The sequence below is a fragment of the Pelophylax lessonae genome (genome assembly GCF_965119305.1).
Source record: "Pelophylax lessonae genome assembly, chromosome: 7".
Lineage (NCBI taxonomy): Eukaryota > Metazoa > Chordata > Amphibia > Anura > Ranidae > Pelophylax > Pelophylax lessonae.
In genome coordinates, this window is record NC_138774.1 from 212,280,982 (window position 1) to 212,301,005 (window position 20,024).

The 20,024-nt window shown below is 42.9% G+C and overlaps 1 protein-coding gene across 1 annotated transcript in view; it reads left to right on the forward strand.

The window, feature by feature from the left end:
- The window catches only part of LOC309560765 (ectonucleoside triphosphate diphosphohydrolase 8-like), a 130,156-nt gene that overhangs the window by 23,704 nt on the left and 86,428 nt on the right, over positions 1 to 20,024 (forward strand). Inside the window, exon 2 of the mRNA XM_082264418.1 lies at positions 7,891 to 8,024. Coding sequence (XP_082120544.1) covers positions 7,899 to 8,024 — 126 coding nt within the window. The 5' untranslated portion in view covers positions 7,891 to 7,898. The remainder of the gene's footprint in view (positions 1 to 7,890; positions 8,025 to 20,024) is intronic.

Consider the following 20,024-nt stretch of genomic DNA (forward strand, 5'->3'; position numbering starts at 1 on the left):
ATCGGGAGAAACTCCATTAATCTCCGAATTTGAGACTGCTGGACCCACTTCACCTGGTATCTCAGGGCGAATTCCCTTTCCTTGTCTGGTAAGGAGATCACTTATCTGATGGTTTACATTCTTATTGAGGATTTCGGATTACTCCTGTTACTTGGGACAGCCTTTGATCATTGGACGTTTATTGGACATTTATATGATTTGACATTTATGCGGATATTTGCCAACATCACTTATTAGCGCGACTTACCTAGCCTATATGTTTTGATTGTTTGTCACAATTTAAGTTGCTGCTGGATCGCATTAGTTAGCGCAGTTATTTTCCTTTATTTACTTTCAAGTGAACCTGGGGCCAGACTGTTGATATTTAAAAAGGATTGTACAGGTAAATAAAAAAAATAAAAAAAAAACATAAAACAAACATCTCTATACTTACCTGCTCTGTGCAATGGTTTTGACAGGTACCCGTCACAAGAGGTAGGTCAGCAATTTGGCCCCCCTCTTCCTTCCCCACAGCCGGGCCACTCAGAAAGCGCAGCAAGGCTTCACTGCCAGTTTCCCTTACAATTTATAGCAGCGGCAGCACCTGGGAGCTGATGTAAACATCGGCTGGAGTGTCAACATCGCTGGGTTCCAGGACAGGCAAGTGTCCTAATATTTAAAGTCAGCAGCTACAGTAGCTACTGACTTTAAACTTTTCCATGGGGGGGGTTGGGGGCTGTATGCAAGGAATGCATTAAGGTAAAACAATGTTTAGGCTTAAGAACCACTTTAAAGTGGTTTTAAAGGCTGAAGGTTTTTCACCTTCATGCATTCTATGCATGAAGGTAAAAAACCTGGGTGCTGCTAACTCCCCCCCCCCCCCAATACTCACCTGAGTCCCCTTTCAAACCAGCAATGTGCATGAGAACCTTACTGGATGAGACAGCAGCGGGAACCACTGACTCCCACTGCTGTCAATCACAGCCAGTGAGCCAATGAGGAGAGAGCAGAAGCAGAGCCAAGCTACAGCTCTATGTGTTATGGATGCATAGAGCAGGGCTCGGGAGTGAGCATGTACCAGTGCCCCCACAGCAAGCGGCTTGCTTTTGAAGGCACTGATCAAGGGAGGAGGAGCCAGGAGCTCTGACAGGGATCTGGGAGGAAGAGGATTGGGGCTGCACTGTGCAAAAAAAAAAAAAAAATTGTACAGAGCAGGTAAATATGACTTTTTTAAGCTGAACCTTTTATACTACCTTAAGTATTTACAGCTGTGGCCAAAATTTTGAGACTGATACAAATATACATTTACACAAAGTCTGCTGCTTCAGTGTTTTTAGATGTTTTTGTCTGATGTTACTATGGTATACAGAAGTATAATTACAAGCATTTCAAAGTTGCCAAAATGATTTTATTGACAAATTACATTAAGTTTATGCAGAGTCAATAGTTGCAATGTTGACCCTTCTTTTTCAAGACCTCTGCAATTTGCCCTGGCATGCTGTCAATCAACTTCTGGGCCAAATCCCGACTGATGGCAGCCCATTCTCGCATAATCAATGCTTGGAGTTTGTCCGAATTTGTGATGGTTTTTTGTTTATCCGCCTCTTGAGGGTTGACCACAAGTTCTCAATGGGATTAAGGTCTTGGGATTTTACTGGCCATGGACCCAAATTTAATTTTGTTTGTTCCTCAAGCCACTTAGGTATCACTCTTGCCTTATGACAAGGTGGTTCATCATGTTGGAAAAGGCATTGTTCATCACCAAACTGTTCTTGGATGATTGGGAGATGTTGCTCTCAGAAGATGTTTTTGTACCATTCTTTATATATGGTGTGTTCTTAAGACAAAATTGTAACTGAGCCCACTCCCTTGGCTGAGAAGCAACCCCACACATGAATGGTTTCTGGATGCTTTACTGTGGCCATGACACAGGACTGATCGTGGACCTCACCTTTTATCTCCAGACAAGTGTTTTCCAGAGGCCCCAAACACTCGGAAAATGAATTCATCAGAAAAAATGACTTTACCCCAGTCCTCAGCAGTTCAATCCATGTACAGTGGGTACGGAAAGTATTCAGACCCCCCTTAAATTTTTCACTCTTTGTTATATTGCAGCCATTTGCTAAAATAATTTAAGTTCATTCTTCTTCCTCATGAATGTACACATAGCACCCCATACTGACAGAAAAACACAGAATTGTTGACATTGTTGCAGATTTATTAAAAAAGAAAAACTGAAATATCACATGGTCCTAAGTATTCAGACCCTTTGCTGTGACACTCATATATTTAACTCAGGTGCTTTCCATTTCTTCTGATCATCCTTGAGATGGTTCTACACCTTCATTTGAGTCCAGCTGTGTTTGATTATACTGATTGGACTTGATTAGGAAAGCCACACACCTGTCTATATAAGACCTTCCAGATCACAATGCATGTCAGAGCAAATGAGAATCATGAGGTCAAAGGAACTGCCTGAAGAGCTCAGAGACAGAATTGTGCCAAGGCACAGATCTGGCCAAGGTTACAAAAAGATTTCTGCTGTACTTAAGGTTCCTAAGAGCACAGTGGCCTCCATAATCCTCAAATGGAAGACGTTTGGGATGACCAGAACCCTTCCTAGAGCTGGCCGTCCGGCCAAACTGAGCTATCGGGGGAGAAGAGCCTTGGTGAGAGAGGTAAAGAAGAACCCAAAGATCACTGTGGCTGAGCTCCAGAGATGCAGTCAGGAGATCGGAGAAAGTTGTAGAAAGTCAACCATCACTGCAGCCCTCCACCAGTCGGGGCTTTATGGCAGAGTGGCCCGACGGAAGCCTCTCCTCAGTGTAAGACACATGAAAGCCTGCATGGAGTTTGCTAAAAAACACCTGAAGCACTCCAAGATGGTGAGAAATAAGATTCTCTGGTCTGATGAGACCAAAATAGAACTTTTTGGCCTTAATTCTAAGCGGTATGTGTGGAGAAAACCAGGCACTGCTCATCACCTGTCCCATACAGTCCCAACAGTGAAGCATGGTGGTGGCAGCATCATGCTGTGGGGGTGTTTTTCAGCTGCAGGGACAGGACGACTGGTTGCAATAGAGGGAAAGATGAATGCGGCCAAGTACAGGCATATCCTGGACAAAAACCTTCTCCAGAGTGCTCTGGACCTCCAGACTGGGCCGAAGGTTTACCTTCCAACAAGACAATGACCCTAAGCACACAGCTAAAATAACAAAGGAGTGGCTTCACAACAACTCCGTGACTGTTCTTGAATGGCCCAGCCAGAGCCCTGACTTAAACCCAATTGAGCATCTCTGGAGAGACCTAAAAATGGCTATCCACCAACGTTTACCATCCAACCTGACAGAATTGGAGAGGATCTGCAAGGAGGAATGGCAGAGGATCCCCAAATCCAGGTGTGAAAGACTTGTTGCATCTTTCCCAAAAAGACTCCTGGCTGTATTAGATCAAAAGGGGGCTTCTACTAAATACTGAGCAAAGGGTCTGAATACTTAGGACCATGTGATATTTCAGTTTTTCTTTTTTAATAAATCTGCAACAATGTCAACAATTCTGTGTTTTTCTGTCAGTATGGGGTGCTATGTGTACATTCATGAGGAAGAAGAATGGACCTAAATGATTTTAGCAAATGGCTGCAATATAACAAAGAGTGAAAAATTTAAGGGGGTCTGAATACTTTCCGTACCCACTGTACCTTTTGCATAACATCAGTCTATCCGTGATGTTTTTCCTGGAGAGAAGTATCTTCTTTGCTGCCCTTCTTGACACCAGGAGATCCTCCAAAAGTCTTCGCCTCACTGTGCGTGCCGATGCACTCAAACCTGCTTCCTACCATTCCATATCAAGCTCTGCACTGGTGGTGCTCCGATCCCGCAGCTGAATCAACTGAGCTGAGACGGTCCTGGCGCTTGCTGGACTTTCTTGGGCACCCTAAAGCCTTCTTCACAAATGCAGTGGAATTTTTTTTTTTTTTTTATGGGATTAAGTTCATTTTCATGGCAAAGAGGGACTTGGCAATTAACTGCAATTCGTCCCATTACTCTTCATTACATTCTGGAGTGTATGCAAATTGCCACCATAAAAACTGAGGCCGCAAACTTTGTAAAAATTATTATTTGTGTCATTCTCAAAACTTTTAGCCACGGTTGTTCATATTCCTAACAAGCAGGAAATGAGCTTCTAAACTAGTCCTCAATGAGAGAAATTCATCCTGAAAAAGTCGTTCACCCATTTATCTCATGCTAGTCATACACCTGTCGAAAAATGGGTCAAACGCATTTTTGAAAAATGAATACATGGTCGGGAGAGTGAATGATTTTGCCATCATGTAATGACTGAATTTTGATTGGTAAATCATTCAACGGACATAATTGGGTGTGAAACACATTAAACTTTTAATTTATCGTCCGTTCGGCAGAAGTTTTCCAAACCTTTCCTTCAATGTTTTGGCTCAAAAACTTCACAACCGATTTTCAACACAACCGATTTTCAACGAGTGCCTATTCTGGACGATAAAGGAATGGACTGTCCAAATTACAGATTTTCCCTACATACCATCCCTAAATACCATAAAAAGTTGCAAAGGTTTGCCCTTGGGACTTTAACGGTTTGACACGCACAATGATAAAATATAAAATGCAAGTTTATTGGAACATACAATGTCAGCATGTAAAACACAGAGAAGTACCGTATTATCAAACAGATTTGTGATGTTATACATAGTATATTATATATTCATGGTCAAATTCAGTATTCCATAGAATAATCCATTGTAGGTATGAAAATGCATCCTGGTAACCCCACGCGTTTCGTGAACAACCATTCACTTCCTCAGGGGTTGATGCAATACATAACTTCTATGAAATAAAACAGTTTGTGGCTTGTAATAATATACTAATGCAAAACACTAAGGGGCCACCAAGGGGCCCATACTTCTAAATCTGTTAAAAAGAAATCGCATGCTCATGTTCCATTGACTGACGCTGGGAATGTCTATCCTGTGAGCTGTGGGCCTGGGATCCATGAGGGCCTGGCAGGTAAACCGGGCCATATGCGAGCACAAACCAACATAGTGTGGCATCCACAGTGATGGCTATAGAGACATATCTATGTATTAAACTCATTTCTAAAGTGTATATGAATAGTAATATCAGCAATCAGTACAGGGAGTATAATACTGTGCAGTAAGTAGGGGTATCAACAAGTAACACTAGGAAAGAGTCGGAGTTACAAATGTGTGCGTCTGATGCTCAGAGTAAATGCTAAAGTGAGCAATAAAGCAAAAAAAAAAAAAAAAGGATCAATGATGTGTGCAATTAAAATTGAATAAAAAGACAAAAGAAGAAGCAAAACAAATAGCCCCCAGGGCCCAGGGGCCTCAAATGAAAAGATAGGTTGGTAACCTTAATTCACTAAGTGGGAATATATAGCGACAAAGTACTATATTGACTGATGTGCAATCAAAAGTGAAATAAACACAACTCCCTAGGTGCATTGGATATATCATATTTTGTAAGGGTCAAGAAGAATTGGGAGAGAGTGAAGATGAAAATGGACATGTGCATGTGGTAAGGAAAAAGAGAAAAGGGGGATAAACAGTCACAAAATCACCAGTCTCAGCCACACTATGCTGGTTTGTGCTTGCGTATGGCCCTGTTTTTCCTGCCGGCCGGGCCCTCCTGGTTCCCAGGCCCACATCTCCCGGAATAGACCTTCCCAGCGGCAGCCAACAGAACATGAGCATGCAATTTCTTTTTAACAGATTAGCAAGTATGGGCCCTTTGGTGGCCCCTTAGTGTTTTGCATTAGTATAACATTATCTACTATCTTTATTACATGCCACAAACTGTTTTATTACATAGAAATTATGTATTGCCGCAACCCCTGAGGAAGCAAACGGTTGTTCATGAAACGTGTCAGCCTACCAGGATGCATTTTCATACCTACCATGGATTGTTTCTTGGAATACTGAAGTTGACCATGAATATATAATATACTATGTATAACATCACAAATCTGTTTCGTGGCTTGCTGCATCCATTGGACCCTGTATTTTTTGCATTTTTTATACTATGCCATTATGGCTATACTGTTATATGATGTGAACTTTCCAACCAATTATCCCATGCTCTTTACTCTGGAGCCGCAATTGGTGTCTCTGTTCCAGGAGCTGCGATGCTTCTTCTTCCTTTACAGTCCCCACCCACCCATCCATCCTGATGGGCGGGTGGTGCCTGCGAGAGCATCGGCATCACTTGGGGGACTCTGCGCAGGACGCTGGCACCCCTGCTGTGATGTCATCCCACCAGCCCGTGCGGCCATGTTGCACCATGGTGTGATTGGATGTGCGCTCAGCGCTGTCCTCCCCACATGGTGGCGGCCATTGCTGGGGATGCTTCTTCCTTCTTTCCTAGTCAGCCGCACCCACCTGAAATTGGGTGGGGTCCGCGGGGGCTTATTATAGGTACAGATAAGAGAGCCCAGCGCTGCACTTGCCTTTAGTAGCTCCACAATGGTCGGTAATGACACATGCAACCCCTTGCCAGAGCATTGCTTCACAATGGTAGGTCACATTCATCTACTTTGAGACTGGTGACTGCTTCACAATGATAGGTCACATTCATCTACTTTGAGACTGGTGGCTGTTTATCCCCCTCTTTATTTTGTTTTTCCTTACCACATGCACTTGGGAGTCCATTTTCATCTTCACTCTCTCCAATTCTTCTTGACCCTTATATAATATGATATATCCAATGCACCTAGGGAGTCGTGTTTATTTCACTTTGATTGCACATCAGTCAATATAGTACTTTGTTGCTACATATTCTCAATTAGGTAGGTCACCTTAATTCACTATCTTTTCCTTTGAAGCCTATGGGCCCTGGGGGTTATTTGTTTTGCCTTTTCATTCAATTTTAAATTTACATCATTGATACTTTTTTTGCTTTATTGCTCACTTTTAGCATTCACTCTGGGCATCAGATACACACACATACTTTTTGAATTCAGACTCACTCCTAGTGTTACTAGTTGATACCCCTACTTACTGCACAGTATAATATTCCATGTACTGATTGCTGATATTACTATTCATACACACTTTAGAAATAAGTTTGATACATAGATAGGTCTCTATAGCCATCACAGTAAATGCCATACTATGTTGGTTTGTGCTTGCGTATGGCCCTGTTTGTCCTGCCGGGCCCTCGTGGATCCCAGGCCCACAGCTCCCGGGATAGATATTCCCAGCGGCAGCCAATGGAACTTGAGCATGTGATTTATTTTTAACAGAAATGCAAGTATGGGCCCTTTGGTGGCCCCTTAGTGTTTTGCATTAGTATAACATTATCTACTATCGTTATTACATGCCACAAACTGTTTTATTTCATAGAAATTATGTATTGCATCAACCCCTGAGGAAGTGAAACGTGTCAGGCTACCAGGATGCATTTTTATACCTACCATGGATAATTCTATGGAATACTGAATTTGACCATGAATATATAATATACTATGTATAACATTACAAATCTCTTTGATAATACGGTACTTGTCTGTGTTTACTTGCTGACATTGTATGTTCCAATAAACTTGCATTTTATATTTCATCATTGTCGCACCTCATTTAAAGTCCCAAGGGCAAACCTTTGCTACTTTCGATGTTCGGACTTGAAGCCAAAAAGATAGAGGGGGGCTGTGTGATTGACATATCATATTTTTTTGCCTCTTCTCTCTGTAGCCCTAATAATTATATTTCATTACCTGGTACTGGATGTTTAGCACAGCTCAAAAAAAGTCAGGAAGTAACCCTTTGATTCCAGTGTAAAGCACCCATATAATGCTGGATTGGTTGTGCATTATTTTTTTTTATTAACTCAAGTACTTCTGATGTTCTATTATCCAATACAGGGAAGATAATGGGCCTAGACTCCAAGCAGGTGGCCCTGTTGGTGTTGCTGGTGGCCTCAGTAATATCGGTGGTAATTGCGCTTATTCTGAGTTTGGTGAAGAACAGTGAAGTCCCACTTCCTCCTGGAACCAAGGTAATACCAAACAAACAGTGTTTTCTGCTGTGATGGAACTTTGTATCGGTCACATGACCTGGTGACATGTTAAAGAGCACCTGTCATAAGAGAAAAATGTAAGCTTTTATTGCTGACCCCCCCCCCCTTCTGAAAAGGTTGCATGGCAGCCACCCCATCATGGAAGAAAATGCAGATATAGACATCTGCCTTCACTGACTGCATACTTGCTGCTGGTCTGTGATACAGTTCTAAAACAAAGTGAGCAATGCTAGGCCATGTTTTTTCTGTTATGGCAGGTGTTCTTTAAAGGGGACAAATTAGCAAAGAAATATGGAAGCTGCCATTGCCGAGTTGTTTTTTTTTTATTTTCAGATAAGAGATGACTTTCAAAGTAATGAAAGAAGGATTTAGATGTCAGCCCTTATTATGACATCTTCTCTATTTCTGTCCAGGTGTGTTCTTAATAAGGGGCCCATACACAAGCCAACGATCACTTATGGCGCTTTTCCACTGCATGGAACCGTACCGGTTTGGCACGCTTTTGTGCTTTTCCACTGCTGGTACCGCATGGTATAGGGTCGGAACGGTTCGGTACGGTAAGATATAGGTTTGCTTTTCCACTGCATGGAACCGAACGGTACGGTACGGTACGGCTCTGAAAAAACAGTACCTACTCGATTGTGGTTCCAACAGGTACCAAACTGGTACCATATCCCACAATCCTTTGCATGCAGTCACTACTAGCCACTGATTGGTCAGAGAATCCCACCCACCCCGTTGTTATCCCACCCACTTAACTTTAGTACTACTTTAGTGGAAAAGCAAACCTATACTGTACCGTACCGAACCGTTCCGACACTATACCATGCGGTACCAGCAGTGGAAAAGCAAACCGGGCCAAGCAGGGCCAAGTAGAGCCGAGCCGGTACGAGCCGGTACTTGCAGTGGAAAAGTGCCAATAGTTTGTAATTTTTTAGACTTTATAAAATCTTTTGCAATCTTGTATCCAAAAGGCCTAATAAAAATTGACAAAGGTTGCAAGCAAACTGTATCAAAATTTAAAGTGGTTATAAACTCTTATTCTCATATACCTAGTAATGTCATTAGCCTCAGGTGATACAAAGAGATAAAATAAATTCCCCTACATACATGGTACCTGTTTGTCTGCAGTCTTCTCCTCTCTACAGCTGTTCAAAGTACAGAAATTATAAAGCTTGTCTAAACTTTCAAGAAAAAAAAAAAAAAAAAGGAGGGTGGAGAGCTGAAGTTACACTTTGCAGAGCTCAGTGAAGAGAGCTCTGAGAGCCGATTGGAGGGAAGCAACACACCCACCTTCACACAGCACACCGCAATAGAGCCAAGGCTTTCAGTCAGCTGGAGGTCCCTCCCGACACCATTTTTCTTTTGGTGTCAGGAAAACTTGTCAGAAGTGATTCATGCTGATAGAGGAACGAGGCAGCAGACTGAAATTGCACTTCATGCTCTGGATTGAGACAAGTACACGCTATAGAGAGATACGCTCTGTTCATACTTCATGTCAGAGGTTTACATGTACTTAAGGAAAACATGCAGCAAGAACTAAAACTGGGATTTTTTACACATATACCAGTAAAAACAATACCTTTTGTTGTACAAAACATTTTAAACCTTAATGGGTGTAGCAGACTAATAACTATATACAAAAGCAGAAATGCTTTGTAGTAGCAATATCCTGTCTATTTCAACAAGTTTTATAAATGTAAATTATAAAAAAAAAATCATATAATATGAAACTGTATGAAAACCTATTACAAATCAAAAGAGCAAAATTTACAAACCCACCAACACAAATAAAAGGATTTAGGCAACAATGCCCAAAAAAACCACACATACCCCATAAACATACATTGCGGTAAAAATCTGAAAATAATGCAAGTGCTTATGTTTTAATTATCTTCACAGCACTGCAACTTGTCATTTTTTTGTATTTCTCTAGGCCATGCCAAATACCATTAGGCTGCATTCACACTTGAGCGTAGCGTTTTTTACCGCGATTTTCAGGCTTTTTTTCAGGCGTTTTTGGAGGCAGGCAAAAACGTTGGTAATCAGCCCAAAAAGAAGCTCATGTACTTTTTTCAGCTACAGGCGTTTTGCTTCAGGTGTTAAAACGCTCAGATGTGAACAGGGGACATTTAAATGAATGGGGTTTTACTTGTTGGGCGTTTTGGAACGTTTTTTTTTTTTTAGCGTTTTTGGAGCTGAAAAACGCTCAAAAACGCCCAGGTGTGAATGGAGCCTTAGTGTGAATCAATGTTGTAAGCTGGATAAACATATGGCGCTACTGTTTTGAGAATTGTAGCATGCCAAATGTTTGGTATAGAACAGTGCAGATAAAAACACAACATGGTCATTGGATGGCAATGCATGTCACTGTAATGCAGCAAAACACATTGTGCTTCTGGGTAGAGGCAAGAATGAAGTATCACTATGTGATATTTCGAAGAGAGTAATAAAAACAAAAAAAAAACAACAACTTGTGTGATGCATTGAAACACGCACCGCACTGCTCCTTGCCAGGGCTTACAATGATAGGCCCCGGCACAGTAAAATGCTACGTTTGTCATGTGGGCTAATGTGACCCAACCCTGAAGGATAAGTTGATGGGGAAAGTAAAGTTAATTAGTTGTGGAGGCTGGGTAAGCTTCCCTAACGAGATGAGTTTTCAGGGATTGCCTAGTAGGAAATGGCTAGACAGACTGGGGTAAGAAGTTCCAGAGGATAAGAAAAGTTCTGGAGAAGTCCTGGAGAGGAGCAAGGGAGGAGGTGATGAGGGAGCTAGAGAGTAGATGGTCTTGGGAGGAGAGCAGAGGACGGTTGGTTGGTGATGTATCTGGAGACAGAGTTGTGGATGGTAGTATGAAAGTTTAACTTCTCTCGTTTTCCTTGGTTGCTGAAATTTAGGATTTATGGCCAGGGCTGCTGATAGGGGGGGGGACCACCAGCCCTCTTGTAGGGGGCCCTAGCACACAGGGGGGCCCACACAGAGAGGGGGATTAGTGATGGACAACAAATACAGAAATCTTTCTCCAGCACCTGAATCTGATCTGTCCCTCTCCCTTCTATCAGCTTTTATCTGTTGAGAAAGAGCCAGTCTTCCCTCACTAATCCCGCTCCCTTGTGTGGGCCCTCCCTCCCAGCACTTATCTCTGCTCAGGAGTTTATTTGTAAATTGTAACTTTGTTTCTCTCTCTCTGATCACTGAGCTCCAACTGCCCAGCCTGTATATTTTTCTCATCTTTTTTATTTAACATAGTTTTTTTTTTAGATTTAGCAGGACTTATGTGAGTTATGTTATATTTGTGTCTGATAATAGTGATTTTGTTGTAATTTTAGCTAAATATATCTTTAATATTTTCTTGGGGGGGCCCTGTCAGGTAGTCTGTGCGGGCCCCGCGATTTCTACCAGCAGCCCTGTTTATGGCAAAAACAACCACAAAGCTCTGCTTGTCCATATAGACACCACATTATGTTTGGACTTAGGACCAGTGATACAAGCCAAGGATTACATTTATCAAGTGAATGTTGATTGTGCTGTCCTGGTAACCTCAAAACCTCCACTGCACCCATTCTTCTCCGATGCATTGTATACCATTAGTAATTCACTCAACAGATCCATTTGTTTTATCTTGTTGGTAGGATTACTGTGATAGTCACTTCAAGGCCATAGCCAGGTGTTACATGAGACCCCTTAAGTACAATACTTAGTGGCAATTATAGCTAGAGAAGGCTCCTTACTAAGACCTGCTTATCAGCAAGGTGCTCATTAAAACTTTGTGTTGGCTTTTCAATGTATTTCATATGAAAAAAAGAACTCCGATACCCTAAGGCAGGGAGAAACATCCACAATTCCAAGGATGGCAGGCAGTTACCCACTTGCCGACTGCTGCACGACTATATACTGCGGCAGTCAGCCCCCTACAGGCAAAGTGACGTACCGGTACGTCACTCGCCCACGAAGCTGTAGGGGGCTCCCGCCCCCGATCGTTCACTGACATCCCCGCGCGTGTGACCGACGGCTCCGATGTCCGCCGGCCACTTGTGATCTCCCTCAGGAGAGGGAGAAAGACAGATGGCTGATGTAAACGGGAGAAAGACAGACGGCTACCTTAGATCATGACAGAGGCTATACAATCCTGCTATGTAGGATCATATGTCTCTGTGATGATCTAACAAGCCACGCCCCCTTACAGTTAGAATCATGCCCTTAGGGACACACTTAACCCCTTGATCACCAACAAAGTTAACCCCTTCCCTGCCAGTGTCATTTTGACAGTAACAGTGCATATTTATAGCACTGATTACTGTAGTAATGTTACTGGTACTCCCAAAAGTGTCAAAAATGTCAGTCAAGGGTCCGATCTGTCCGCCACAATGTCGCAGTCCTGAAAAAAAAAAAAAAAAAAATCACAGATCGCCGCCATTACTAGTTAAATAAAAAAACAATAAAAAATGACATAAATCTTTCCCGTAGTTAGTAAACGCAATAACTTTTGCGCAAACCAATCAAAATACTCTTATTGTGATTTTTTTTTACCAAAAATACGTAGCAGAAAACAAATTGGCCTAAAATAAAAAAATTTTGATTTTTACATTTTTTTTGAGACTTTCATATAAAAAAAATTTGAAAAATATTGTTATTTTTCAAAATTGTTGCTCTTTTTTTGATTATAGCGCAAAAAATAAAAATCGCACAGGTGATCAAATACCACCAAACGAAAGCTCTGTTTGTGGGAAAAAAAAGGACCTTAATTTAATTTTGGTGCAGCCTTGCAGGACCGCGCAATTGTTAATTAAATTCACGCAGTGTCGAATCGCAAAATAGGGCCTGGTCTTTGAGCAGCCAAATCCCTTGGGGGTTAAGTGGTTAATAGAGTCATTAAGCGATATAAGAAGCTGTCAGGTGACCAGACACAACCTACAATGGAATTAAATGTTAATGGAAGCGACCCTTTAAAGACAAGGCTGATAGCTCCCGAGCTTCAATTGGCTGGTTATATTTTTTTCCTGCTATCATCATTATTGATAACTACATATACAGTAATAAATTGAAGGTTAGCATTCAGTATAATTATATACACACATATTATATATATATATATATATATATATATATATATATATATATATATATATTTATATTTATGTCCCGTTCCTTTATTTTTTTCTTCATATTTACATGCAGGTCAAACTGTCAAGAAAATGTGACAGTGACAAGGGTTGGGACAAATGATAACACTGCCAGGGCAGCTTTTAACCTTCCTAGCGGTATTCCCGAGTGTGGCTCGGAGTTAAATTTCAGTGCCAAAAGCGGTAACCCCAAGCCACACTCGGGGTACCGCTAGGAAGATCGCTGGATCCTGGTAGAGGGATTACTTACCTTGTCACCATGATCCAGCGATGTATTCCGGCGGTGTGCGGCGGCGGATCTTCCTCTGGATCCTCTGTGTGCCCCGGCTTCCGTCTTCTGCGACGTGACGTTCGTAGGGGGGTGGAACCGGCGGCAAATTCAAATGTAAAACACACCAAACACACTGATACATTACAAAATAAAATAAGTTCACATTAGATTGCCCCCAGTGCCCTTTCCTGCAGTTTTACTGTACTTTTTTATGTATATATACAGGGCGCGACAAACTCCGGGTGCCAGGTCGCATTGGCGACTAGAATTAGCGACCTGGCGCCTGGGGTGCACTGCAGGAGGTGTCCTGTCCCTTTTGCGCCCCCCACCCACTCCCTGAGTGCACGGACGGACTACAGCGCCATCCGATAATTGAGGCCGTGGCTTATCGGCCTTCTTCAGTGAGAGAACGGGGAACTGGCGCCCTCTTGCAGTGGCCGGGAGTTTGACAAGCAGTCACTAATGAGCTGTTTCCCCTGTCTGTCCTCAATGCCTGTCCATCTCCTTCCCAAGAGGAGATGAGAGGGAAGTTTTTGCAGGCTTCATCTCCCTGTCCACTTACCTACTTAAAAAGGTAAGTGGACAGGGGGAGTGTGGTTATTTTTATTATTATTATTTATTTTTTAAATTATTAAAAAAAAAAAATTATATATATATATATATATATATATATATACACACACACAACTTTTATATATATTATATATATATATATATATATATATATATATATATAATATATAATATATATATTATATATATATATATATAATATATAATATATATATGTGTGTATTTTTTTTTCTTCCTTTCCTCATCGCCATGCCACAGCCACACAGCCGAAGGCCCCTTTCACACAGGCTGTCTGATCAGGTCCGCCTGTCAGTTTTTCAGGCAGACCTGATGGGACTCTTCAGTCTCCTCTATGGAGCAGTAATCTGCCGCCATCTGATCCTGTCCGCCAAAAACAGACGGATGGTGGTTCTATTTTCTATCCATCCCGTGGATCGGATCAGATGGCATCGGATGGAAAGAGACAGTCTGTTTCCATCCGATTGCACTATAGAGGAGAGTGGGGTTCTAGTCGTCTTTATGTGTAAATTTAGTATGTTATTATTTTTGGAAATAAAGCTTGGTTGTTTTAAAAAAAAAAAAAAACTTTTTTAGCTGGCTCATAGATTTCAGGCAAATTTGTCAAGCCCTGTATATATATATATATATATATATATATATATATATATATATATATATATATATATATATATATATATATATATATATACACACATATACATACACACACACATATACAGATATACACACACTATATATGTGGGCCGAGGCCTCCGCTATGATGCGAGTCAGTGTGTGTCCGGCCGTTGCTGCTGCTGGCCTCTCCGTGGCCGATTCCGCAGAGAGTCTGAGGGCCGCATTACCGCACAATCTGGCCGCCCGCCGCTGTCCCCGACTGCCCGCATTACCGCAATCTGGCCGTCCGCCGCTGTCCCCGACTCCCCACTACTAACTTGGCTCAGCTGGCAGCCGGCTCTGCAGCGGCATCCAGTGTAGCTGCGTAGCTCAGGAGGGGGTGGAGTCAGTGGACTGTGTGAACCGTCAGGTGACTAAGGCCGGAGATGGAGCTAGAGGCCGACGAGGACCCCATGCTGCCTTGTTGTCGGGAAGAAGCAGGAACAGTCGCCGGTGCCGCACCACAGACAGACACTGAAAGACAGTCTGTCTGACTGAGTGTGTGGAGTGGAATGTCTGTCTGTCACTTTTCACTGTCGGCCCTGGAGTCACTGACTGGAGTCTGGACTGGAGTGGAGTCGAGTGTGAGACAACAACACCACCACCATCCACGACCAGGAGCCAAGGCCTGCTGCAACAGCAACAACAGGTAAGGAAAGGGCAGCAGCAGCAGCAGTGCAGCACAATTTACAAACACAACACCACCGTCACCGCTGGGATTTGTGGTTCTGGGTGGCCTCCGGCAGAGCAGTGTTCTGGTCTGGACTGGAACAAACTTGTGGCTTAGCAGCAGGCAGGCAGGCCGCAGGTGTAAAAAACAGAAAACAGCTACACACTGTCACTGCTAGAAAACATGCCACGCCCCAGTCACGCCCCCTCCCTCCGGGGCTGCTCAGTCCAAAATACCCGGGCCTATTTTTTGTCCCAGTCCGGGCCTGTATATTATATATATATATATATATATATATATATATATATATATATATACACACACACATACACACATACACACACACACAGACATACAGTACAGACCAAAAGTTTGGACACACCTTCTCATTCAAAGAGTTTTCTTTATTTTCATGGCCATGAAAATTGTAGAGTCACACTTCAAGAGGTAGTCACCTGAAATGGTTTTCACTAGAGGCATCATCCCGGTATAACCACTCAAAGTCAGCCGACGTAGATCTACGTGGCTGGTCGTTAAGTGGTTAATAAGTGTGATTTCTTGCCTTATAAATGGGGTTGGGACCATCAGTTGTGTTGTGCAGAAGTCAGGTGGATACACAGCTGATAGTCCAACTGAATAGACTGTTAGAATTTGTATTATGGCAAGAAAAAAGCAGCTAAGTACAGGAAAACGAGTGGCCATCGTTACTTTAAGAAATGAAGGTCAGTCAGTCCAAAAAATTGGGAAAACTTTGAAAGTGTCCCCAAGTGCAGTCACAAAAACCATCAAGCGCTACAAAGAAACTGGCTCACATGCGGACCGCCCCAGGAAAGGAAGACCAAGAGTCACCTCTGCTGCGGAGGATAAGTTCATCCGAGTCACCAGCATCAGAAATCGCAGGTTAACAGCAGCTGAGATTAGAGACCAGGTCAATGGCACACGGAGTTCTAGCAGCAGACACATCTCTAGAACAACTGTTAAGAGGAGACTGTGTGAATCAGGCCTTCATGGTAGAATATCTGCTAGGAAACCACTGCTAAAGAAAGGCAACAAGCAGAAGAGACTTGTTTGGGCTAAAGAACACAAGGAATGGACATTAGACCAGTGGAAATCTGTGCTTTGGTCTGATGAGTCCAAATTTGAGATCTTTGGTTCCAACCACCGTGTCTTTGTGTGACGCAGAAAAGGTGAACGGATGAACTCTACATGCCTGGTTCCCACCGTGAAGCATGGAGGAGGTGTGATGGTGTGGGGGTACTTTGCTGGTGACACTGTTGGGGATTTATTCAAAATTGAAGGCATACTGAACCAGCATGGCTACCACAGCATCTTGCAGCGGCATACTATTCCATCCGGTTTGCGTTTAGTTGGACCATCATTTATTTTTCAACAGGACAATGACCCCAAACACACCTCCAGGCTGTGTAAGGGCTATTTGACCAAGAAGGAGAGTGATGGGGTGCTATGCCAGATGACCTGGCCTCCACAGTCACCGGACCTGAACCCAACCGAGATGGTTTGGGGTGAGCTGGACCGCAGAGTGAAGGCAAAAGGGCCAACAAGTGCTAAGCATCTCTGGGAACCCCTTCAAGACTAATGGAAGACCATTTCAGGTGACTAACTCTTGAAGTGTGACTCAACAATTTTCATAGTCATGAAAATAAAGAAAACTCTTTGAATGAGAAGGTGTGTCCAAACTTTTGGTCTGTACTGTACGTACATACATACTTTAACTTATTTATAGTTTATTATATTATAATTTTGTGTTTCAAACTTTATCATACCCGAGATGTTATAAAGAAGAACGCACAGAAAAAAAAAAATCATATGTAAATAGTTGGTTTGGGCTGCTCATTCTTAAGAATTACATGCAAAATAATGGTACCGCTTTCAGCACCTAAAATCTGAAAGAATCCTACCGCCAGGGAGGTTAAAGAGACCCTGTCACCAGACCATTACTATCAAAAACAATCTTCTCTTAGGCCTAATGCACACTGAACGTTTAGACCTGTTGAATAAGACTCCGGTTTTATAGGTACCGGTGGAAGGCACAGGTACATTAAACATTTTATATATATGTTATTAACAAGTAAAAGCCTTCCTTTTGTACACATCTAAAAGCCCAGAGACTGCTGTTGAGCAGCGCCATCTTGTGCTGTCAGCAGCCCCAGGGGCAGTCAGAGCCATCACTCAAGTGACACTATAGTATTGGCCTTCACTACTTTTCTGGCTGTTCCATCAAAGGTTAAGTAATCTGGTGAAGGGAGAGGTAGAGGTGCTGGGTCAGCACAGACAGTAATTAGATTACTTCCAGAAGAGAAGAGGGCTACGAGGTCCAAGAAAGAAGGGGGCTATGCTAGAGATTGATTGCTTCTGAAGTAGTCAGTCAATTTTGCTAGCAGTGGCTGCCTGTCCATTGGGGGCACAAGGGCGCCGCCCCCCTATCCATGCGTCCGGCCCCCTAATCTACATGCAGGGCGCCAGACGCATGGATTCCAATGGGGTTTTTTTTTTTTTGTTTTGTTTGAAGCACGCGATTCGAGACAGAGGCTCTAATAGGCTTCAAAAAAGGGTGGGCTCGGGGAGCAGATTGTATGGTGTGGTCCCTCTGCCGCCGCCCCCCCCCCCCCCCGACCCATGGAGCACCAGCCACCACTGTTCGCTAGCATGTACAAAAGCCCATTGCAAGTTTATGGAAACACATTACAAGTGAGCATTTAAAGTACTTAATTTTTTGTACTTTCATCTGAATTTTTTTTTTTTTTTTTATTGGTTAGTGATGGGGTCTCTTTAAACAACTGGTGCTGCTACTTATCAGCACCCCTTGCCCTTGACAGTGCTATGGTTTATCCCAACCACTGTGACTGTCACTACTAGGGAGGGAAGCATGCTTGTCAGTGTGAGTGAAAACATAAATTAAGTCACGTGAAATAAAATGAACACATAAATTAATAAAAAAAAAATAATAATATTATACTATTATTACATGTATTCGTTGCATACAGTTATAAACATGCCATTTGAGGCTGGGTTCACTTCACACTTAATACAGATACGGCTCATAGCAGGGGTCCGGTGCATCACTGTTCTACGTTTCAGGGACCAATCAGGCCCAATTTTTTGCCTGAATTCGGGCCTAAAACAGAGCCAATGATGCACAGGACCCCTGTGCAAATCGCTCCACAGCCGCCACGGAGATGTGTGAACCGGCTACATTGAGAGCCGGGCACACTCTCCTGTCATGCAAATTGGGGAAACCCACATCCAATACGGACAAGTGATCGACCGATATAGTTTTTATATTGCCGATACCGATATTTTGGTCATCGCATATCGGTATTGGCCGATATTTGCATACATTAAAAAAAATATTTTTTTTATTTTTATTTTTTTACAGGTACACTTGTGGAGGGATCTGGGGGTCTAAAAGACCCCAAACCCCTCCTCTGCACTTAAAAGCATTCAAAACGCCAAGTTTGGCTGTTTTGAATGCTGTAATTTTTTTGAATTTGGCGCCGAGTAGCCGGAAGTGATGTCATGATATCACTTCCAGGTTTTTACATGGAGACCCGATCAGCTTTGATCGGGTCTTCGGCAGCTGTTCAGGGTGACGGGAGACCCAAGCGAGCCATGGAAGGCGGCGGGAGGGGAAGGGGGGGGGGGGACATCCCCTCCCGCTCCTTGTAATGACAGCCGAGCGGCTTCTCTGCCCCATCGGTTGTCATTACAAGACAGCCGACCATCAGCTATGGACGCCGGTACCGGGGTGATGCCTCTAGCTGCAGGCATCACTCCGGTACAAGTACTTTCCCAAAATATTGGCAATATCTGTCACCTTGGTGGGCGATTCTGATATATAGGGGAAAGTGCAGATCGGCCCTCAATATATCGGCTTTGTCGTTAATCGGTCGATCTCAATACGTACTAATGTAAACTCAGACTGTGGTCCATCCAGCTTCTACCTCATCTCCCTGGACTTTTCCTGCTGCTATGTGTACATCCCCAATCTGACCCTGAGCTAGTTTAGGAACTCCACAAACGGAACCATAAGTCTAATGACTTCAGAGGGCATAGCAAAAGAAAATATATGTATTGCACATGTCCTTGGTTAAACACAATGCTAATATTTGCTGCCAAGCCAATTTCAGTTCCTGTTTGTATGGCTCTTGCAAAATCATCCCTGCCCTCTATATTTGCTGTTGATTTTCCACTTAATGAAAAAATGGGACATGTGTTATTTTAAACATGTTAAAGGGGAAATGAAAGTTTAAAAAGGAAATGATATTGTATACTAGAGTTTAAATGTTTTTTTGCTGACTGGATGCTTTTCTGTTGCCAGGCACCCCTGGTAAATGTTCATAGTATGCAGGAAATTGATGAATCGCTCACTGCAGCTATTGTATTCTGACAGCCAGCACCTAGCTGTCAGAAGCCCTGAACAGTGGCTGCATCTGATTGGATGCAGCCGCTGTTGTGCTGACAATTTCCCATCTGGCTACTAGGTTTCAGTTGAAAGATGTTGGCGACAGAATCATAGCAAATTTTGGACATCCCACCAGGAACACCAAGGGCATCCAGGAGCACAGACACAGAGCAAAAATGCACACCTCATGCCCCATCCCCACAGCAGTGATTGACAGAGGCTCTATGTGCCTCTTGTACC